The 24564-nt window shown below is 42.3% G+C and overlaps 1 protein-coding gene across 2 annotated transcripts in view; it reads right to left on the bottom strand.

The window, feature by feature from the left end:
- The window catches only part of LOC140197969 (protein mono-ADP-ribosyltransferase PARP14-like), a 104581-nt gene that overhangs the window by 20611 nt on the left and 59406 nt on the right, over window positions 1–24564 (bottom strand). For both annotated transcript variants that reach the window (XM_072258657.1, XM_072258658.1), the window contains 3 exons: window positions 12579–12755; window positions 9485–9651; window positions 5379–5502 (listed from right to left, as the gene is read on the bottom strand). In XM_072258657.1, the coding sequence (XP_072114758.1) occupies window positions 5379–5502; window positions 9485–9651; window positions 12579–12755 (468 nt within the window). The remainder of the gene's footprint in view (window positions 1–5378; window positions 5503–9484; window positions 9652–12578; window positions 12756–24564) is intronic.

Here is a 24564-nt window from a genome sequence, read left to right as displayed (position 1 = left end):
ATCCCCCACCCCCATGTTATACCACCACATCCCCTCAGTTGCAAACCCCCACCCTCCACTGCAACTCCACCCACTGCAACACCCCCACCCCCCATACCCCTCCCTCCATCACACACACCGCTCCCCCGCCTCAGCAACCCCACATTTCAGTGCAATAATCTCCATGCCTACTGATTTTCTCATTTGCACTTATCCCATTTGCCTGCAATACGTCTGTATCTTGGGTGATTGTCATCAGAAATCTGAACTTTATTACATAAGAGCTTGCCAATGCTCAGTTCTCAAGATCTGCATGTAAATAAGTAATCAAGAACCAAACCCTAGGAAAGAATCAGAGGAGAGGAAAACTGCCAATTGGTAAACTGTTAGGGAATTCTGCTTGTGTGTCTATCACAGGCTGAATAGACATCTTTAGCACTTAATAATTGTAAGATTCTATAAAGAAAGACAATCAACTAACTTTAAAATATGCACACCATCCCACAGAAAAGATATTTGCAACAAAAGAAAATAAAAATGCTGCAAACCTTCAGGTGGCATCTGTGGAAATTATTTTATTGAAAGTTTTGGACCTGAAACATAAACTTTATTTCTCATTCCACTGATGCTGCCTGACTTGCTGAACATTCCCAACATTTTCTGTTCATGTTTCACCTTTCCATTATCTGCAGTATTTTACTTTTGTACGGTATGTATTTATTGGCTTATGTCACTGTAGCAATTCTCCAAACACTGTTTAGACTAGGCACAAGAGATTCTCCAGATGCTGGAAACCCAAAGCAACAGACACAAAATGCTGGAAGAACTCAGCAGGTCAGGCAGCATCTATGGAACTGGGGTAAGGTCAGAGTGGGGAATAGTAGAGCAAGGAAGAGAGAGGAAAACAATTACCAGTAGGAGAAAATAACGTTCATGCCTTCAGGTTAGAGGATACCCAGATGGTAGATGAAGTGTTGCTCTTCCATCCCGAGGGTGGCCTCATCATAGCAGAAGAAGAGGCCATAGACTGACATTTGGGTAATTGGTCAGATGAATGTAATTGGGTGGTGCAGGCTCAAATGCTGGAAGAACTCAGCAGGTCAGGCAGCATCTTTGGAAATGGGGTAAGAGGCCAGAATGGGGAACAGTAGAGGAAGCAAGAGAGAAGAGAAAAATTACCAGTAGGAGAAAATAATATTACACCTTGTCCAGAAAAGATATAAGAATGAACTCAGTAACTACAGAGGGAGTGGCATGGTAGCATAGCAGTTGGTGTAATGCTATTATAGTGAGAGTGAATCACGTTCAGTTCTGTCGCTGTCTGTAAGGAGTTTGAACGCTCTCCCTGTGACCACGTAAGTTTCCTCTGGGTGCTCCACATTTGGGTAATTGGTCAGATGAATGTAATTGGCGGTGCAGGCTCACTGGCCTGGAAGGGTCTGTTACTGTGCTGTATCTCAAACCAAAAAAAATTAAAACTATAGAGGGCAAATAAGAGAAAATCTGCAGATGCTGGATATCCAAGCAACACACACAAAATGCTGTCAGAACTCAGCAAGCCAGGTAGCATCTAGGAAAAGAGTACAGTTGATGTTTTGGGCCGAAAAAATGCTGAGGAGTAGATTTAAAAGGTGGAGGGTGGAAGGGAGAGAGAAGCTCAAGGTGATAGGTGAAACCTGGAGGGGGAGGGATGAAGTAAAGAGCTGGGGTGTTGATTGGTGAAAGAAATAGAAGGCCATGGAAGAAAGAAAAGGGGGGAGGAGCACCAGAAAGGCGATGGTTGGGCAAGGAGATATGGTGAGAGGGGGAAAAGGGATGGAAAATGGTGAGGGGGGGGGTGGGGGCCATTACCAGAAGTTTGAGAAATTAATGTTCATGCAATCAGGTCAGAGGCTACCCAGATGGAATACAACGTGTTGTTCCTCCAACAAAATTGTGGCCTCATCATGACAGTGGAGGATGCCATGGATGGATATATTGGAATGGGAAATGGAATTAAAATGGTTGGCCACTGGGAGATCCTGCTTTTCCTGGCAGATGGAGCGTAGATGCTCGGTGAACCGGTCTCCTAATCTACGTCGAGTCTCACTGACATACAGGAGGCCACACTGGGAGCACCGAACATAATACATAATATAAAATCCCAACAGATTCACAGGTGAAGTGTCGCCTCAGCTGGAAGGACCCTTTAGGGCTCCTGAATGGTAGTGACGGAGGTGGTGTAGGGGCAGGCAGGTATAGCCCTTGTTCCACTTGCAAGGATAAGTGCCAGGAGGGAGAATGGGGGGTGGGGAGGGAAAGATGTGCTTGGTGGTGGGATCCCTGTTGGAAGTAGCAGAAGTTTTGGAGAGTTATGTGCTGGACGCAGAGGCTGGTGGAGTGGTAGGTGTGGACAAGAGGAACCCTATCCCTGGTTGGGTGGCAGGAGGAGAGGTAAGAGCAGACGTGCGTGAAATGGAAGAGATGCAGTTGAGAGCAGCGTTGGTGGTGCAGGAAGGGAAGCCCCTTTCTTTGAAAAAGGAGGACATCTCCTTCATTCTAGAATGAATAGCCTCAACCTGAGAGCAGATGCAGCGGAGATGGAGGAATTGAGAGAAGTGGATGACTGCAGAGAAGTTAGTTTAATCTTGGTGGTAGTGCAAGTCCAAAACTATAATCAAAAAGGATATGGTGCTTTCCCAGAGAATATGAAGAATAAACTCCTCTCACGCTTCCAGCCAGGTACAAGTATCGATTTTAACTGATGTTTTGATGACAAACTCTGCCATCTTCATCAGGAATGATACCTAGGCACCCCTTGAAGGTCTCACTCTAAGAAAGAACTGGAATTTGATGGTAAACAAGGTGAGACAGTGGAATCCTGATTGGATGAGGACTAATCAGTCAAGAGGGACAGATGATGGGGGTATATATACCACCAGACTAGACATGCCTAGGCATCATCCCCTGATGAAGAGGGCAGAGTTTGCCATTGAATCAGTTAAAATTGGTACCTGCATCTAGCTCGAAGCCTGAGAAGCGTTTATTTGACTATGATCAACTTTAGAATTAACTGTCACTTGGACCGAAGTGGATTGATTAGTGAAAGCCAGTGTGACTTCGTTAAAGACAAATCGTGGCTACCTTGTCTGATGGAAGCAATTAACATGGTTTATGGAGGAAATCTGATTGATGTCGTACAAGGCATCGGATAAGGCACCACCGGATAGAACTGTCATGAACTGAAAGGGGCTGGAACTGCATACAGTAGATAGAGAATTGGCCACATAGGGGGAAACAGACTACAGAAATGAAAGATGATTTTCAGACAGACAAGAGGAAAGTGCAAATATAGAGCCATAGAGATTAGTATTCAGACCAGAGTGTTTTTAAAAATACATAGTTATGATTTAAACATCTGTGGACATGGTTCAGATTTGCAGGTGACACAAAATGTTGTGGCATGATGAACTCTAAAGGAGGTATGGAACAAGGGTAGATACCGAGTGGGTAGATACTAGTGGCAGATGAGAATTAAACTGAGAAACATGAAGTGCTCCAGTTTCATAAGAATGAGATCAATAAAGAGCACATTTCTAAGATGTACAATAATAGAGATCTGGCAGGATACGTGCACAGTTCAGTGAAGGCAAGAGCTTAGGCTGAGAAAAACTGTACCATGAAACATTATCAAAACAAACTACGCACAGGTCCAGAAAGACCATCACAGTAGTGTTCGGAAAAGTAATCAGAATTCCAATCCCACCATCATGCGGGGCATTCCAATCTTAAATAAAATTGTAGTGTAGTGAGATTACACCTAATGATAGTCAACAGAGTACCTGGCTTATTTTACCACCCTCCATGCACATTTCCCAGACCACCCCCCTCCCCCCGCAAAGTCCACCTAGAATCTCTCCCTTTGTTCAACATTTCCATCTCTTACTCTCCCACCCCACCCCACTTGTTACCCAGACTCATCACACTTCTCTCCTGGCCCCACCTGCTGTTTTTTCCCTTCTTTTCTTTCCACTTGATGCCTAGCAATTTCTGTCTCACCCCTCCACCTCACTTCTCAAGATTCAAGATTCAAATTTGTTTATATGTGGACATTCAGTGAAATGCATCGCTTCTGTTACTCTTAACAGCTATCACCCCCAAGGATGTGCTGGGGGCAGCCCACAAGTGTCGCCACACATTCTGGCGCAAGCATAGAATGCCCACAATGCTAGATAGAACACAAGTACAAACGGTAATAAAACAACACCAAAACAAGCCCTGCTCCATCCCTCCCACCCTCACACACGCTCAATCCTCCACCCTCAGGACAGGCTATCTTCAACCTCCAGTGGACTCGGACTAGCAGACATAAGGCCTTCGACTTCCCCAACAGACTCTCAGAGATTCACAGACATGAGGTCCCAGCCAACAGGCCTCGACTTTCAGATGTCTGATTCAACCCTTGGGCTTCGATATTGACTTGAGGACCCACCGGACATTGAACACTAGGCCTCAAACTCTGGACTTACCAATGATGGGCCGCTGAACACTAGGCCTTGAACTCAGATCTCACCAACTTTTGAACCCAGGGAGTCATGGAACTCTGATTCCGGAGCCCGCTGACAACTCGCTGACCAACGTCCGACTATGGCCTAGAACAGAGGCTTAGTGTCCACCCTGACCTTCGGACGTGGAGCAGAGGCTTAGACTCCGGCCTGACCTCTAATTCCCCCTACATCCCTGACCCTGCACCGAATCTGACTGCTCTCTGTCTCCAAAACCTTCCTTCTAGACTTTTAGTCTTAATGCAAGGTCTCAACCCAAAAACAATGACCACTCCTCTTCCTCCACAGATGTTGCTTGATCCACTATGTTCTACCAATAATTTGTTTTTTGATATAGTTTCATAAATCAGAGCCTCTCAAAGTCCAACCCTGTGTCCCCGTCATGAGAGGTGGAAATGGGTAAGGCTGACCACCATGCCTCAGGTGAAGCTGTACAGGCCAATCCTCTGTACAGCAGATACAATGCATTACAGAAATATTGATGAACTCCAACCCTACCATCAACTTTGGACAATGGAGATGGAGGTCATCGATGGCCTCTGCTCCACTTGGAAGAAAAAGGCAGTGGCAACATAAATTAGAATCAAATCTATAACGTTTTGTGGAGATGTGGTTTGCTGGCAATGCCCACATTTAGTATGTGTTCCTAATTGTCCTTAAGAAGGAGGGCAGTGAGCCACCTTTTTGACCTGCTGTACCCTTTCTGGGGAAGTTATTCTCAAGGTACTTCTGGGTGTGGTGTTACGGAACTTAGATCTAGAGACAGTGAAGGAATGACAATACATTTCCAATTTAACTGTTTGAAAGAAATGAATACCTGAAAGAGCAGATTGAAACAAAATATTTGCTACCCACCTGTTTTTAAGCTAAGGTGGACATTTGTAGAGTTTACAATTGCATCTGTTATTTCTTTAACAATGTCTCCTTGGACAACCACCACTTTTACATTGCCAATGTCCATTCCAAATGTTTGCAGTTTCTAAAGAAAAGATAATTAAGATAAAAAAGTTACAGTAGTTTGTATGATTGTTAAATTATTCCTGAGCAGAGAATCAAGCAGTGCAAAGTACCTTCAGGAGGTACAAAAGAAAAAAATATTCACTCAGTTCTTCCAGATTCATTTATACAAAAATCATGTATCAGCCACCAAAGTATATTAATGGAAATTGTAAATAATTTTTAACAGGGAGGATTTGTGAGGCTACTGACTTTCTGACCAATGCAGCCATTAAAACGAGGAGGTCTAATGTGGCATTCAAGCTGATCACTTTACAGTGACCTGGGTTCAATTCCCACCACTGCCTGTAATAAGTTTGTACATGCTCCCCATGTCTGCATGGGTTTCCTCCGGGTGCTCTGGTTTCCTCCCACAGTCCAAAGACGTGCATGTTGATAGGTTAATTGGTCACATGGGTGTCATAGCCTCCCAGAGGATCACAATTGCGTCGCAGAGTAGAGGCCAGACTAACAGTGGTCCACCAGTCCTCCAGGTTTAGGGATTCAGCTCATGTCTAATAACCCTGACTGGTAAAACAAAAGTGTTATGGAAACAGTAATGAAGAATCCTTCTACATCCGAGCACGACAGTATTCCCGAGTCGCCATCCGGGACTTGCATGATTGACACTAGTGAAAACTGAGAGGAAGCAACTGACATGATGAAAGAAGCCCTGAACACCACCAGAGATGGAGGACCTTCATTGCTGCGTAATGGGCAGTGAGTACGTGTAACTGGGTCGCAGGGGCTTATTGGGCAGGAAGGGCTTTTTACTGTGCTGTACTCTACATACTGTAAATAATGAAATAAGTACATACAAGTAACGCTTTTGCCTAGATCTCAATGGAGGGGGAAAAGAAAACAGGATTTATGTAAGAACTGTAAACATTTTTTCCTCATTACCACAAGTTGCTTAGCAAGCAATGAAGTACTTTGAAAGACATTAATTGCATTTTCCACAGGACAACAATTAATCATTTCAGCACAGCAATTACCTTGGCAGAACAATTGTGATTGAATTCAGCAGAAATAGCTCCCCTGCTCCACCTATAACTATAGGAAGGTGGGGAGTGGCGATGGAGTGGGGGTGTGGTGAGTGGGTTTGGAGGGGACGATCAGACAAGTGTTTGGAGGTATGGCCAAGTCTTCTTCCAAAATAAGGGTTATGGAGGGAACAAAGAAGCTCAGTGGGAGAAATGGGTAGGTTTTAGAGAATCAGTTGAGCCGTTGCTTAGGAACAGAACTATTTTATATATTTATTGAGATACAGTGCAGAGTAGGCCCTTCCGGCCCTCTGCGTTGCGAAGCCCAGCAACCCCCAATTTAGCCCCAGCTTAATCATGGGACGATTTACAATGACCAATTAACCTACCAACTAGTTATGTCTTTGCACTGTGGGAGGAAACTGGAGCACCAGGAGGAAACCCAGTCACATGAAGGACATACAAACTCCTTGCAGACCGGCAGCAATTGAACCCGGGTCACTGGTACTGTAAGGCGTTGTGCTAACCACTACTGAGGACTGATGTTGCCAGTAATGAAGATGATGAGAGCAATCACTAGGAAAAGTTCTTAAAGGGGGAACGCTCCTGGAAGATGAGGGCTCTGGTTTCTTGGCAGTAGGCCAGGCAAAGCAATTCTCTAACAAATGCTGAATCAGTCCTCTTGGTTATTCTTTTTGTATTTGCACAGTTTGTCATCTTTTGCACACTAGTTTTTTGTCAGTCTTTGTTTGAGTGCAGCTTTTTTTTATTAATTCTATTGTATTTTTTTGTTCTACTGTGAATATCTGCAAGAAATGAACCTCAGGGTAGTATACGGTGATACATGTATATCTACCTTGAACATTGAACTTTGAATTTCAGTTTATGGAGCCATACCTCTTACAGACCTTATTTGCCATGAAAAATTTAGTGGAAATGGTGTAAAATGTGAATTGCACATCTTTTAATATCAATGTATATATCCAGCCATATAATCTCAATGTATGTGAGCCTTATAAGAATAAGGGCATGAAAGAACAGTACAGATGTGCCTCACAAGCATTCAAAGTGCTTGATTCTGCTCAGCAATCAGGGTTTTTTGATATAATGTCATTACTTAGTGCATAATGTTGTTATAATGTTGTTATAGTGGGGACAAGCTCCCACTACCTATTAAATGCTCCCAATGACGTGCGCCTCAAATAGCCTCTGACATCCAAGTCTAGCTCCTGGCCTTCACGTGTGGCTTAGCTACTAAGCCCGGCAGAACTGTTTCTACCGACAGGAGAAGGAGCAAACGTGGGGTACTGGTGCCTTAAACCCAGTCGCTTCAGGTAGATGGGGCTCCTCAGCCGTGGTTGGCAGCACTTCTACGAGGAGGAAAACTCTGATCTCAGACGTCCACTGCCTTGCAGCTATACCCTGTCCTGGGGAAGGCTTCAGGAGTAAACCCTGAGGGAAAAGTCTGGAGCTGGAGTCCCTAAGCCAGTCCTACATCGAGTTCAACGCTGACTGGCAACTCCGACGATGCTGCTGGTACCAAACCGTGTTGGTCTCTGCCGTTCCTTTGGGTTCATCAGATGCATGGAGAGGGGGAGCTTGCGACATGGGCAACAGCTTGCTCTCCGTATCGTACTGTCCCGGCTTGCGTATCTAGACAGCTAGGACACAACATCCACGGTCAACCCTGACTGACGGAAGCCTCACTCACTTAGTGCATAAGAACATCGTGCTCTGTGTTTGAACTGGAGCCAGAATCTTCTGAGTAGGTGGCACAATGTTAGAGCAGGCAGAGCTGTTGCCTTATCATCCAGCGACTCAAACTCGACTCCGATCCTGGTCTTTGGTGCTGTGTGTCCAAGGTTTGCATGTCCTCCCTTTGACTGTGTACGTTTCCTTGGGGTGCCCCAGTATCTTACATCCCAAAGACATGCAGGCTGGTAAATTGTACATGCCCTCTGGCTGGTCTTGGCCTGAAATGTCAAGCACTTATTAGATACTGCATGACCTGGTGAGCTCCTCCAGCATTTTGTGTGTGTTGCTCTGAATTTCCAGCCTCTGCAGAACCTCTTGCATTTATGATAGGTTAGAACTTGCCTCCACTTTGTAGATGAGTGGTAGAGTTGAGGAAGTGGGCATGGGGATGCAGAGAGAATAAAATAGGACTATTACAAATGGGTCCTTCATAGTCAGCAAGATCTCAGTGAGCCAGAGGGCATGTATAACTCTTTGAGATGCAATCTTCACAGTTCACATTGAGGAGCCTGGCACAGTGAACATCAGAGACATAGAAAAGTACATCACATCCATGTACCCGTCCAAACCACTTAAACATTGAAATTGAGTTTGCATGCACCACTTGCACTGGCAGTTCATTCTAAACTCTCTGAGTGAAGAAGTTTCCCCTCATACTCCACTTTCAACCTTAATCCATGACCTCCAGTTGTAGTCCCCCCTGCCTCAGTGGAAAAAGCCTACTTGCATTTACCCTACATACGCACCTCAATTGGTATACCTCTATCACATCCCCTCTCAGTCTTCAATGTTCAAAGTCCTAAACCATTCAATCTTTTTTTTCTTATAACTCAAGTCCTCCAGATGTGGCGACATCCTTGTAGATTTTCTCTGCACTGTCTCAACTTTATTTCCTGTCGGGAGGTGACCAATACACAGGAGCTAAAAACATACTGCTTTTCCTTGAAAGGTCCAGAGGAACTCAGATCCCCATGTGAGTTTTCTGAGGCCTCTTCTGGCCTAGCAGCTAATCCCCAAGACTTGCTTGGTGAGGAAACTATTCCTGTTTCTCCCCTCAAGTTTCACCCTAAAAATAGCAGCCCAGAAGTGGTCTGGATGTATATCAGGATAGCAGAAACGACATGATCGTGAATTATGTGCATTTCCCATTCTTCTTTCTAAACACTATCCAGTTGCTTTTGGTACAAGGTTATAAAATGCAGAAGTTCATTTCAAAATCATTCTTACCTGCTGCGAATTTTCTTGCAAGACATCACTGAAAACTTTGTGCACATTGGGCTCCAAGGCAATCATATAAATGAATTGAATAACTGATGACTGGTTTCGTACCAGATGATTTTCAAATCCAACCAGCATGCTTTCAGCAGAGACTTCGGACCTGACGTTTCCTACACCTGCAAGAAGGACGATATCAATGTTAAGACCACCAAGGCTACTCTATAAATTTGCAGATGGCCCCTGTGTAGCTGTGGACATCCCTTTACTTCTGTACACAGATGCTATTGTAATGGAGGTCAATACATCACTTGCATTCACCTAACTTGTCTTAACTCCCTTAAGCAGAAAAATCAGCACTGCCGAAAGCATGCTGGTGGACATTACCCGCCCAGCAAACTGCCTTTTCTGAAAGCTCCCTTTGGGGCTATTAAAACAAAAACCATGCCATTTTAAAAGTTTCTTCCCCCAGGCATGTAATCTGATTAAACATTCTAGTTAGCCCCACTCTCTCTATTACCTCAGTCATTGCAAAGACTTCAAACTACTTTTTATAACCCCTAGGTCCCCTCCTCCTTTCCTGTCTCCCACAGTCCACTCTCCTTTCCTATCAGGTTCCTTCCTCTCCAGCCCTTTACCTTTCCTAACCACCTGGCTTCACCTCTCAGCTTCTAGCTACCTTCCTTCCCTTCCCCCGAACTTTTTATTCTGGCATCTTCCCCCTTCCTTCTCAGTCCTGAAGAAGGGTCTCAGCACAAAATGTCAGCAGTCTAAAATCATTTCCATAGATGCTGCCTGACCTGCTGATTTCCTCCAGCAACCCTCATTCTCAGCTGGCTTTGTCACTTGTACACATGGAAATATTACATGGGCTGATCATACAGAGCATTACTGAAAGGAAACCTGCCCAGGCTTATTCAAACTATGGAATCTGGTGCAGAAAACAAACCTCAGCTATGTCCCCTTCCTCTCTTTCTTAGGCCCCACCAGTCAGAACAGCTACTCATCAACAATCTGGCCATCATCCCTCTAGCCCTCTCCACACTATCTCAAAGTTCAAAGTAAATTTTATTATCAGAGTACACATATGAGGGTGATTGATAAGTTTGTGGCCTAAGGTAGAAGGAGTCAATTTTAGAAAACCTAGCACACTTATTTTTCCTACATTTACACACTTAGTCCAGCAGTCGTGGAGCATACGACTGCTTCTTTGTAGAAGTCGGTGTCTTGGACCTCCAGAAAGTGGTCCACAGCAGGGGTTAATAAGTTTGTGGCCTAAGGTAGAAGGAGATGAGTTATTAACTTCAAACTTTCTGCATTTTCACTCAAAGAGTTGAACTGCATGTGCATGTAACAAGACCTGTATAACTCATCTCCTTCTACCTTAGGCCACAAACTTATCAATCACCCTTGTTGTGGACCACTTGTACAAAGAAGAGATCTGTATGCTCCACGACCACTGGACTAAGTGTGTACATGTAGGAGGAGACTATGTTCAAAAATAAATGTGCTAGGTTTTCTAAAACTGACTCCTTCCACCTTAGGCCACAAACTTATCAATCACCCCTCATACAACCCTGAGATTCTTTTTCCTGCAGGCATGCTCAGCAAATCTACAGAAAGAAAACTATAACAGGATCAATGGAAGGTCAAGTAGAGCACAGAAGACAACATACTGTGCAAATGTAAATATAGATAAACAGCAGTAAATAACAAGAGTATGAAATAACAAGATAAATAATCCTTAAAGTGCGACCATCAGTTGGGGGAACATCTCAACAGATGAGTGTAGTTATCTCCTTTTCTTCAAGAGCCTGATGGTTGAGGGGTAGTAACTGTTCTTGAAGTGTGTCATGTGAGTCCTGAGGTTCTTATACTATCTGCCTGATGGCAGCAGCGAGAAAAGAGAATGGCCTAGGTGGTGAAGACCTTTGATGATGGATGCTGCTTTTTCCTAAGACAGCGTTTCATGTAGATGTAGATGTGCTCGATGTTATCAATCAGTCAACCCCTTCCCTCACAGGATCAGTTAAATGCATAATTCAGTATCTTGTCATATATATCTTACCCAGTGAGAGAGTCTGCATAACATTGGCTGATCCTTTATTTTGTTTCCACTTTGAGCTCCTATTGGTGATCTCATAGGTTGAAGGTAATAAATAGCCCTTAGCATTTTTGAGTCAAGGTGGTGAAAAGATTTGGCCTGGTCCTTGCATCTGACTGTATTGGGGATAATATCTGTTAAAGGTAAGCGCATGTTGGATAAGGAATGGATTGTGCTTGACTGTGATGCTGGTAAAACTTAAGATACAGATGGTGCTGACCACCAAATGGAGAAACTTCTTGAACATCTGTAAAAGGTGCTGGGCCAAATGTTGGCAAGTTCAACAGATGGCAGGCACATGCTGGGCCAGTGGGCCTGTTTCTGAGTTGTACAAATCTGTGACCAAGGCACGAAGATTCACATGGATCAGTATGCAGTGAGATCAGCAATGTACATCATAAAGGACCCCACCACCCAGGTCATGCCTTGTTCTCATTGATACCGTCAGACAGTAGGTACAGAAGCATGAAAGCAATAATTCAGGAACAGCTTCATCTCCTCTGCCATTTGATTTCTGAATGGATAATGAACCCATTAACACTACCTCACTACTTTTTATTTCTATTTTTGCACTACTTATTTAACTATTTTTTAATAGCCTCAACCATCAGGCTCTTGAACATAAGGGTATAACTACACCCATTTATTGAGATGTCCCCACAACCAATGATCTCATTTTAATGACTCTCTATCTTGTTATTTCATGCTCTTGGTATTTATTGCTATTTATTTATATTTATATTTGCACAGTTTGTTGTCTTCTATGCTCTACTTGATCTTCCTTTGATCCTGTTTAATTACTGTTCTTTACATTTGATGAGTATGCCCATAGGAAAATGAATCTCAAAGTTTTATGTGGTGACATATATATACTCTGATAATAAAACTTCCTTTGAACTTTGACATATACCAGTGATATTAAACTTGATTCTGATTCTCAGAAAAGGAAAGAAATGACAGGAGTATAATCTTTAAAATATTTATTGTTTTGACTGTACTTGCCTGTTCCCAGAGCAGGGAAAGTAACTGTAGTAATGTTGTTCTTTTCACATTCCTCCAATACTTTTTCTACTGAGGCTGTAATCAGTGCTGGATCTGTCTGACCAACCATATGTATGATGTGCTTGCAGGGAAGTTGTCCACTTCCAGTGACGACAACACCGTTGTTAGGTTGAGGAACTAAATAAATCACAGCACAATTAAAAGTTATACCTTTAAGTTCTCTGTACATGAACTCAATACATTTAACAACAGCAATGTATTTAAATGGCATCAACCCCCAGCCCAAGAAAATAATAGTCAGATTTTTAGCTCTGTGTTGAGCAAAGAAACATATTACTGAGCACATTTCCTATATGTGACCTGGAAGGCAAGTCAGCATGATTAAGGCTGTACAGGGTGAAGATGGTTAGAATTTCTCCTATTGATCTTAAATGGAAACAGCACAAAGATTCAAAGATACAAAGTACATTTATTATCAAAGTACGTATGCAGAATACAACCCCGAAATTCGTCTTCCCACTCACAGCCATGAAACAAAGATACACCATGGAACCTGTTCAAAGAAAACATCAAACACCCAAAAAAATATGTGAATAACACACAGAATATTGAACTTTGAACCACAGAGTCATTGAACCAGTCTGGGAATACTCAGTTCCGTTCAATTTAGCGCTGTGTTGTTTGTTCACTGCAGGCCACATAGCCAATCTGCTCCAAACAAAATTGCGCAAGATAGCAATTAAAAAAAAGCTGTAACTGGAAACTAAAGAAGGTTGCATCTGGGATTTTTTTCCAGGTAGCAGATGACTTCCTCCCACGCCGCTCTGACGTAGTGGAAAATCGTGCACAAGGCAAGTTACAGCAGTGGTTTGCCATTGCCTTCTGCTGGGTGAGTTTTTCTCCCCCAAAGAGATCACTGGCTCTTAACCCCGCACGGATGGAAAGTGTGCAGGGGAGCCTGCTGGATTCGAACTTTGCGACCTCTGCCCCGCAGTCCAGCGCTGATGCCACTATGCCACCAGCCAGAAGCTACAACACATATAACATGAACTGTAGAGTCCTCTAAAAATGAGTCCAATCCACAAACTATGCCGATCAAACCTTGCCCAAGATCCAAGACTCTGGCATCTTCCTCTGGCAGCAATGAGAGGGAGAGGGAGACCAGTCGAATGCAAGTAAACTGAGATTCAAAGATTTAGATGGCAAGTATAAGCATCATTCATAGGTATTATCAATCAATCCTCTGCTCACTGCCACCACCCAGTATGAGTTGTTCTCTGCTGGTAGTTGCACAGGGGAGGGAATATACAAATACACACACATATCTATCTATCCAGGGTGCCCAAGACTTTTGCACAGAACTGTAGTAATTTCGTGTATTGCACAGTACTGCTGCCACAAAAAAACAAATTTCATGATAAACCTGATTCTGATATGGGTCTCTATTGTGGACTGAGAGTGGGAAGGGGACTGAGAGAGGGGAATCATAGTGGGGAAAAGGGGAAGGAAGAGGGGTGTGAGCGGGAAGCACCAGAGAGACATTCTGTCATGATCAATAAACCAATTGTTTGGAATCAAATGATCTTGCCTAATATCTCAGGGCAGGCTGTGTCTGCACCTGCACCATTGCCCACACCCTCCACCCCTTCCACTCCTTCTCCACTGACTGTGGTGCTCCACCCTCACCACTTCCAACATACTTCACTCACGCCAGATTTACAAACTCAGTCTCTGCTCCACGTTGCCAAATAGGGTATTGTGCAAAAGTCTTAGGCATCCTAGCTATGTTTGTATATATAAAAACCAGAATAATGTGGCACCAGTGAACAACATAACCCCAAGGTTGACATCTTCCAGACAGTTCACGAAACTAGTACTTCCACATCATCTTTTTCTTTCAAATGTGAATCTGCTACCGTCGGAGCCTGTGATCTGCATTTTGGTGGTGTGTTTTCAGGCCGATTGTGCAATCTAGTGCTTTGCTGTCTCAGAGGGTGTGCTGTGAGGCTTTGAGCAAAGAGTGTGGACTCAAGGCCAAGAATCCTGGAGACTGGGCCAGCGCCCATGATCACTTCATTTCTTGCCAATTGAGGCATTGAGGAAAATTGAAATCATCGAGGTACGTGTGGAGGGCGAGCAAGCTGTCAGTGCTGTCTACCAGCCTCTCCCTTGGTGCTGCTGAAGGAAGGTGTCTGCATCTGACAGTCACTTACTCCCTCCCTCCCTCTTGCTTGCTGCTTCTGAAGGAAGGTCCCTGTGTTCAAATGGTCTCTCTCTCTCTCAATGACGTCAGAGGATGGTGCTGGAGTTCTGGGCCTTGGGCAAGGTTTAATCGACGTGGTTTGTTGATTGGACTCTGTAGTTCACGTTGGTTTCTGGTCACTCCTTTTTTTATTGCTATTTTGGGTGATACTGAATCGGGGCAGCCTGCAGATAACAAATACTGAGCTGAACTGAATTTTCCTGGACTCTTTCCAGTTTTTGAGTTTTATATTCTTTGTTTCTCGCCAGTTTTTCTTTGTTGCCATTTGCGCAATTTATTTTTTATTGCATGGGGGGGGTGGGTTTGATGTTTTTCTTTGAAAGGATTCCACTGTTTTCTTTGGTTCACAGCTGTCTGTGGGGAGCACGAATCTCAGGGTTTATACTGTATACATACTTTGATAATAAATGTACTTTGAAACTTTGAAGACAGTTCCGGTGACGTCATCGTCCAGAATGGCAGCTTAAATCAACAGCTCCTCCGGAAAACGCATATTTTGCCCCATTAATCCATCAAATGTAAGATCTTCTGAAAATATCTGAATTGATAAGGGGGGGGCAAGAATGGGGAAAAAGAATGGAGATTTTAAAAAAAGCATCACTGCAGAGCCTATGGAAGAGAGAGGTGCAACATGCGGCTCTCTTACACATGCTCGTGGTGGCGAGGCTGATGCGGGGCCTTGTTCAGGTGAAGCGGCAACTATGATGAGGATTTTGAAAGAGATAAGGTAAGTCCAAAAAGATATAAAACAGCAACTAAATGATATAAAATCAGAGGTCGCCAATGACAATCAGAAAATAGCGATGGTAGAGACTCAAATTGAGAAGGTGGAAGATCGCGTGCAAAACATGGAACAGATACTAAGTAAGACGATAAAAATATTAAATCAACAGGAAAGTAAATTGCTTGACCAGGAGGGAAGATCGCGACAGAAAAATATCAGGATTTATAATGTTCCCGAAGGAGCGGAGGGATTGTTGATGATGGACTTTGTAGAAAAGTTGCTGTGGGATGCGCTGGAGATTTCCTCGACTGTGGAGATTGAAATTGAGAGGACGCATCGTGTGCTCGTCCCACGGCCTCCTGGAGACAGAGAGCTGTGTACATACATCTATTGGTGCTTCTAGACACATCTTCAGTGATGTTCCTGGAATCATGTTCCTGGAAAGTAAGCTGCGCTCAATAGTACTTAGATTCCTTCGATTCAAGAGCAAGGCGGAGACTCTATGAAGGGCCTGGGGTAAGAAGAGGGTGTTTTGGAACGGGACGTTAATATACTTCGATCAAGATTACCCCCTGGCGGTCCTACAGAAATGGAAGGAATATTTCGAAGCGATACGAATATTAAAGCAAGAAAAGATTAAATTTCAAACCCTGTACCCTGCTGAACTGAGAGTATTTTACGAAGGAGGGATGCAGCTATATCAGACAGTGGAAGAGGCGACTACAGACATGAGCAACAGAGGACTGCCCGTTAGCGTGGTCAGGCTGAAAAGCCTGGCTGAGCAGTTATCCCAAACTGCTTGGGAAACAGTAGGAGAACCGAGAAAGCAAGGGATGGGAGGAGGATGAGAGAAGGATATTAGAAAGAGACTGAGTTCTCCGAGGACAGCCATCACCTCCTCCAGAAGAGCCATAAGGTTTGGCTAACTTTAAAAGTGCTGATAATCTAAACGTAAGCAAAAATAGACAGTGATTTACCTATCTTAAGAAATACGTATTATAATGTGGATTATATATGTCACGTCATCCCCGTGACAGGGGTTAAGAAACCAGCAGAGATGGAAAACACTTTGGAGTCTCATATTGCTATAAACTACTAATATTTATTAGTAACTACGCACTACAGTAATATAAATGTAGATAAATCAAACAAGTTAGCAATGATTATATATAAAAGTAAGTGTGGAATATGTATGTACGAAAAACCAAGCTTCTTTAAGTCTAGGGGTAAAAAGATACAGTCTTACGATGTTGAGTAAAGTTCAGTTCATGATATTTAGTTGAATAGCGATTGGGGGGAGGGGAGGGGGGAGAGAGAGAGAGAGATAGAGTCGAGTCTTCAGGTGAGCAGATACCGTCAATCTTCTTGTTGTCCTCCGAAATCCTTTACAAGTCACCAACTGTGACTTTAACCAGGAGGACCGGTCTTCTGTGATGGAGCTATCACCCAGGCGAGGGTGGACACATAGACAACTCCCCACCAGTCAACACTTCTTTACCGTTGGAATGGCAATTTGGATCAATCCGCCTGATTGATCCTCCAAAACCCACTTTTCTCTGCGGGCACAACAATGCTCATTCAGTGTCCAGATCATGTGTCCTGAGGTCTGTATCATCTGACCTCCCATTTATTTCACCAGGCTGAGCATCACCTGTCATTCAAAGAGTCCCTCCTTCCTTTGTCTGTAAAGGAGTGCACAAGCAGGCAACAAGTCCTTGGAAGTAACATCAACAATCTGCCTTTGGTCACCATAGCAACCTTCGAGCTGCTCGGTGCTGTCTCCAACTCCAAACTCAGTAAAAATCCAAAGTTACTTCCAATGCCTTAAAGTGACAGTCCAACTGTTAATCTTCTTCTCTCTCTCTCTCTTTTCAAAAGCAACATATCAGTGGTAAATAACTCTGTCTCTCTCTCTCCTTTCCAAACAAACCATCAATGATAAATGTCTCTCTCCAAACAGTTAATAGGGGCACTCCAGGATCCCCTCACATATATTACTCAATTTTTTTTATTCATTCATTCACTCCTTTATCCCCCACCTAAATGAGAATATATATATATATATATGGGAGGAATACACAGGGAAATCATTTCTGTGTAACAGACATAGATTTTTTTTTAACTTACTTTTATAGGTACTGCAGCGGGGGCCCTCAACTCACAGGTAGGGGGGGCTATCCCCCACGGCTAGACGTTTCCTCTAGCTCAACCCAGGGTCATCTAGAGACCCCAGCTTTGGAATCACACCTTTGTTACCTTTTTTTTTATCATTCGTGTTTCTTGGTTCTTATTTGTTCAGGGAGTAGATCGATTAAGTTATATTCTGCAAATTTCAAGGATATACTAACAGATAAATACACATGGCTCAGGACAAAGTAAAATTCATTTCTTTTAATGTCAATGGGCTGTTAAATCCAATCAAGCGATGTAAAATTCTATCAAATATGGAAAAAGAACAAGCCCATGTAGTATATTTACAGGAAACTCACAAGTGATAATGAGCATGGAAAATTAGAGAATGGGCCTCACTAATTTGTTTTTCTCCTCATAAATCAGGGCATAGAAGCGGAGTTGCTATTCTCATCTCAAGCAAACTAAATTTTGAAAAAGTATTCGAAATGTGAGATAAGGAGGGAAGATATATTCTGGTAAGGGGGAGTATAGACAGAAATCCAGTTACTTTATTGAATATATATGCATCCCCAGGAAGTGATATTAGTTTCTTCCAGAAAATTACTAATATTATGGTAACGGAAATAGAAGGTCTCTTGATATGTGGGGGAGACAAAAATTTACAATTACAACCAAAGGTGGACTTTTCCAATAGAAAAACATATGAAACAAAGTCCTTACATAAGAAAGTTAACTCTTTTTGAGGATGTTGGTCTAATTGATATATGGAGGGATCTTTTCCCCGACAGAAGGGATTACACTCATTATTCTGCCCCCCATTCCGCATATACAAGAATAGACTATTTCATAACATTTCGAAAAGATAAAGACAAAATAAACATCTGTGGAATTGGGACAATGGATGTAAGTGACCATGCACCTATATATTTATTTGTTGATTTTGACTTACAACCAAAGAATACTATTTGGAAACAAAATTTAAGTCTACTCAATGATTCCTATTTTAAGGAACAAATTAAAAAAGAAATTTGCCTTTACTTAGAATTCAATGATAATGGTGAGGTTTCACCTCCCATCCTACGGGATACTATGAAGGCTGTCTTAAGAGGGAAAATTATAGTGATATCTTCATATAAGAAAAAAATAAGGAATAAAACATTAGAGGAATTACAAAGTAAGCAGAAGGAACCAGAAAAAAAAATCACAAATTGAGTTTGGCACAGGATACACCAGAGGAAATTTTAAAAATTAGGAATGAAATTAATAGTTTGGCTACACAAGAAATTAGAAAAAATTTAATGTTTCTGAAACAGAGATACTATGAAAGTGGATCTAAATCTATGAAAATACTGGCGTGGAAACTGAAAAAAAGTTAGCAGAAAATACAATTCATAGAATTAGGGATCCAAGAACAAAAGTGATAAAAAAATAAGCTAAGTGAAATTCAAGAAGCTTTTGAAATGTTTTACAAAACTCTATATTCCAAAGCTCCAGGGCCCAGATTTACACCTTCCTGAATTCTTTAGAGTTACCCCCTTTAAGCAAAGAACAAAATAGAACGATGACTGCTGACATAACTGAAGCTGAACTAAAAAAATGCAATTAGTAGGCTTAAATTAAGCAAGTCACCAGGATCAGATGGATATACATCAGAGAGATATAAGGAATTTAGAAATTAGTTAATTCCTGTTTTGCTCCCCACACTGAACTGGGCTCTAAGAAAGGTGCAAATGCCATCCAGCTGGAAGGAGGTGATAATCTCAGCTATACCGAAAGAAGGCAAGGATAAAATGGAACGTGGGTCATTCAGACCAATATCTGTTCTTAGTGTGGATTATAGAATATTTACCTCCATCATGGCCAAACGATTTGAAGAGTTTCTACCCACACTGATACATAATGATCAGACAGGTTTTATACAACAAAGCCAAACAGAAGACAACATACGATGGACACATCACATCATATATAAAAAAAATGAAATTGAAGCAATAGTGATAAGCGTGGATACTGAAAAGGCATTTGATTCGGTTAATTGGAATTTTCTTTACAGAGTTTTATATAGATTTGGTCTACATGACACAATTATTAAAAACTATACAGGCACTACATGACAATCCTACTGCTAGGATTAAAATCAATGGATATTTATCTAATAATTTTACCCTAGAAAGGGGCATGAGACAGGGTTGTGCATGGTCACCGCTACTCTTCACATTATATCTGGAACCATTAGCTCAACACATCAGACAAAATGAAGATATCACGGGAATTACTGTTAAAAGGATAGAACATATACTGGCCTGTTGACATTTTGATCTATCTAGGGCAACCAACATACTGTTTACTTAAATTGATGCAATCCTTTGAACAATATGGCCAATTATCAGGATACAAGATCAACATAGATAAAACCCAACTACCTCCATATAACTATAGCCCACCAAGAGAAATTGAAAGTAGATATCCTTGGGCATGGCAAACAGAGTGTCAACTACTTGGGCATCATTATGCCAAAAGATTTGGCAAAATTATCAGAATGCAATTATCAGCCTATATATAAACAAATTAAGGAAGATACAACAAGATGGAACCTAATTCCTTTTCTTGGTCTCAGTTTAAGAATTGAATCTATTAAAATGAATATACTGCCCAGACTACTATATCTCTTTCAGACCCTACCAACAGAGATTAACCAAAATCAATTCAATGAATGGAACAAGATGCTATCAAGATATATATGGCAAGTTACAAGGCCTAGAGTTCATCTCAAAACTTTGCAATTAGCCAAGGAAAAAAGGGGTTGGGGCATACCTTCTCTATTCTCCTATTACTATTTTGCAGCACAGTTGAGAGCTGTGATATGCTGGTGCAACCTATCATATGACGTTCAATGGAAAAACATTGAGGAGAGGATACGTTCCATTCCCATACAGGCAATTTTGGCTGATAACAACCTACACAGTTACATAAATACTATTGATGACCCATGGGTGAAATGGACTCTTAAAATATGTAAAACTATTATAAAAGAATATAAACTAGAGAGAGACATTGCAATTCTTAAATGGTGTGCATATAACTCAGATTTTACGCCGAATAAACTAGATGCTAGATTTGAGGACTGGACAGCTAAAGGAATAACAGCTATTTGCAATATAATGAAAGAAGGAACACTGTTCAGTTTTGAAATGCTCAAAGAGAAACACTTGTTAGAAAAACAAGACTTTTATCGATATTTAAAGATGCGACAGTATGTTAATAGGATGGTTAAAAATGTAACCAAGGCAAGCACATGTTTGATAGAGCTATAGAAAAGCATATAGTTCAGACAACGGTAGTAGAATAATTTCAAGCATGTATAAGGGTATGTCAAATCTTAAAACACATTCAACTTCATACATTAAAACAAAATGAGAAAAGGAAGGAGGGATAATAATATCCGGGGAAGAATAGACAATAATATGGAGGTATCAATGGAAGTGTACCAGTTCACAGAAACATAGAAAATAGGTGCAGGAGTAGGCCATTCGGTCCTTTGAACCTGTGCCGCCATTCAGTATGATCATGGCTGATCATCCAACTCAGAACCCTGTACCAGCCTTCCCTCCATACCCGCTGATCCCTTTAGCCACAAGGGCCATATCTAACTCCCTCTTAAATATAGCCAGTGAACTGGCCTCAACTGTTTCCTGTGGCAGAGAATTCCACAGATTCACCATTCTCTGTGTGAAGAAGTTTTTTCTAATCTTGGTCCTAAAAGGCTTCCCCTTTGTCCTCAAACTGTGACCCCTCGTTCTGGACTTCCCCAACATCGGGAACAATCTTCCTGCATCTAGCCTGTCCAATCCCTTTAGGATTTTATACGTTTCAATAAGATCCCCCCTCAATCTTCTAAATTCCAACGAGTATAAGCCTAGTCGATCCAGTCTTTCTTCATATGAAAGTCCTGCCATCCCAGGAATCAATCTGGTGAACCTTCTTTGTACTCCCTCTATGGCAAGAATGTCTTTCCTCAGATTAGGGGACCAAAACTGCACACAATACTCCAGGTGTGGTCTCACCAAGGCCTTGTACAACTGCAGTAGTACCTCCCTGCTCCTGTACTCGAATCCTCTTGCTATGAATGTCAGCATACCATTCGCCTTTTTCACAGCCTGCTGTACCTGCATGCCCACTTTCAATGTATAATGACACCCAGGTCTCGTTACACCTCCCCTTTTCCTAATCGGCCACCATTCAGATAATAATCTGTTTTCCTGTTTTTGCCACCAAAATGGATAACCTCACATTTATCCACATTAAATTGCATCTGCCCTGAATTTGCCCACTCACCTAACCTATCCAAGTCACCCTGCATCCTCTTAGCATCCTCCTCACAGCTAACACTGCCACCCAGCTTCGTGTCATAGAACCATAGAAACTACAGCACAGAAACAGGCCCTTTGGCCCTTCTTGGCTGTGCCGAACCATTTTCTGCCTAGTCCCACTGACCTGCACACGGACCATATCCCTCCATACACCTCCCATCCATGTATCTGTCCAATTTATTCTTAAATGTTAAAAAAGAACCCGCATTTACCACCTCGTCTGGCAGCTCATTCCATACTCCCACCACTCTCTGTGTGAAGAAGCCCCCCCTAATGTTCCCTTTAAACTTTTCCCCCCTCACCCTTAACCCATGTCCTCTGGTTTTTTTCTCCCCTTGCCTCAGTGGAAAAAGCCTGCTTGCATTCACTCTGTCTATACCCATCATAATTTTATATACCTCTATCAAATCTCCCCTCATTCTTCTACGCTCCAGGGAATAAAGTCCTAACCTATTCAACCTTTCTCTGTAACTGAGTTTCTCAAGTCCCGGCAACATCCTTGTAAACCTTCTCTGCACTCTTTCAACCTTATTTATATCCTTCCTGTAATTTGGTGACCGAAACTGAACACAATACTCCAGATTCGGCCTCACCAATGCCTTATAAAACCTCATCATAACATTCCAGCTCTTATACTCAATACTTCAATTAATAAAGGCCAATGTACCAAAGCTCTCTTTACGACCCTATCTACCTGTGACGACACTTTTAGGGAATTTTGTATCTGTATTCCCAGAACCCTCTGTTCCACTGCACTCCTCAGTGCCTTACCATTAACCCTGTATGTTCTACCTTGATTTGTCCTTCCAACGTGCAATACCTCACACTTGTCAGTATTAAACTCCATCTGCCATTTTTCAGCCCATTTTTCCAGATGGTCCATGTCCCTCTGCAGACTCTGAAAACCTTCCTCACTGTCTACTACACCTCCAATCTTTGTATCATCAGCAAACTTGCTGATCCAATTTACCACATCATCATCCAGATCATTGATATAGATGACAAATAACAATGGACCCAGCACTGATCCCTGTGGCACACCACTAGTCACAGGCCTCCACTCAGAGAAGCAATTCTTTACCACCACTCTCTGGCTTCTTCCATCGAGCCAATGTCTAATCCAATTTACCACCTCTCCATGTATACCTAGCGACTGAATTTTCCTAACTAACCTCCCATGCGGGACCTTGTCAAAGGCCTTACTGAAGTCCATGTAGACAATATCCACTGCCTTCCCTTCATCCACTTTCCTGGTAACCTCCTCGAAAAACTCCAACAGATTGGTCAAACATGACCTACCATGCACAAGGCCATGTTGACTCTCCCTAATAAGCCCCTGTCTATCCAAATGCTTGTATATTCTGTCTCTTAGTACTCCCTCCAATAACTTACCTACTACTGACGTTAAACTCACCGGCCTATAATTTCCCGGATTACTTTTCGATCCTTTTTTAAACAACGGAACAACATGAGCCACTCTCCAATCCACCGGCACTTCACCCGCAGACGGCGACATTTTAAATATTTCTGCCAGGGCCCCTGCAATTTCAACACTAGTCTCCTTCAAGGTCCGAGGGAACACTCTGTCAGGTCCCGGGGATTTATCCACTTTAATTTTCCTCAAGACAGCAAGCACCTCCTCCTTTTCAATCTGTACAGTTTCCATGGTCTCACTACTTGATTCCCTCAATTCCATAGATTTCATGCCAGCTTCCTTAGTAAATACAGACGCAAAAAACCTATTTAAGATCTCCCCCATTTCCTTTGGTTCCGCACAAAGCCGACCACTCTGATCTTCAAGAGGACCAATTTTATCCCTTACAATCCTTTTGCTCTTAATATACTTGTAAAAGCTCTTTGGATTATCCTTCACTTTGACTGCCAAGGCAACCTCATGTCTTCTTTTAGCCCTCCTGATTTCTTTCTTAAGTATTTTCTTGCACTTCTTATACTCCTCAAGCACCTAATTTACCCCCTGTTTCCTATACATTTCATACAACTCCCTCTTCTTCTTTATCAGAGTTGCAATATCCCTTGAGAACCAAGGTTCCTTATTCCTATTTAATTTGCCTTTAATCTTGACAGGAACATACAAACTCTGCACTCTCAAAATTTCCCCTTTGAAGGCTTCCCACCTACCAATCACATCTTTGCCAGAGAACAACCTGTCCCAATCCACGCTTTTTAGATCCTTTCTCATTTCTTCAAATTTGGCCTTCTTCCAGTTCAGAACCTCAACCCTAGGACCAGATCTATCCTTGTCCATGATAAAATTGAAACTGATGGTGTTATGATCACTGGAACCAAAGTGCTCCCCTACACAGACTTCTGTCACTTGCCCTAATTCGTTACCTAACAGGAGATCCAATATTGCATCCCCTCTAGTTGGTTCCTCTGTATATTGATTTAGAAAACTTCCCTGAACACATTTTACAAACTCTAAACCAACTAGACCCCTAACAGTATGGGAGTCCCAATCAATGTATGGAAAATTAA

The sequence above is a fragment of the Mobula birostris genome, chromosome 5 (assembly GCF_030028105.1).
Source record: "Mobula birostris isolate sMobBir1 chromosome 5, sMobBir1.hap1, whole genome shotgun sequence".
Taxonomy (NCBI): domain Eukaryota; kingdom Metazoa; phylum Chordata; class Chondrichthyes; order Myliobatiformes; family Myliobatidae; genus Mobula; species Mobula birostris.
This window is presented reverse-complemented; position numbering and strand designations above follow the sequence as displayed.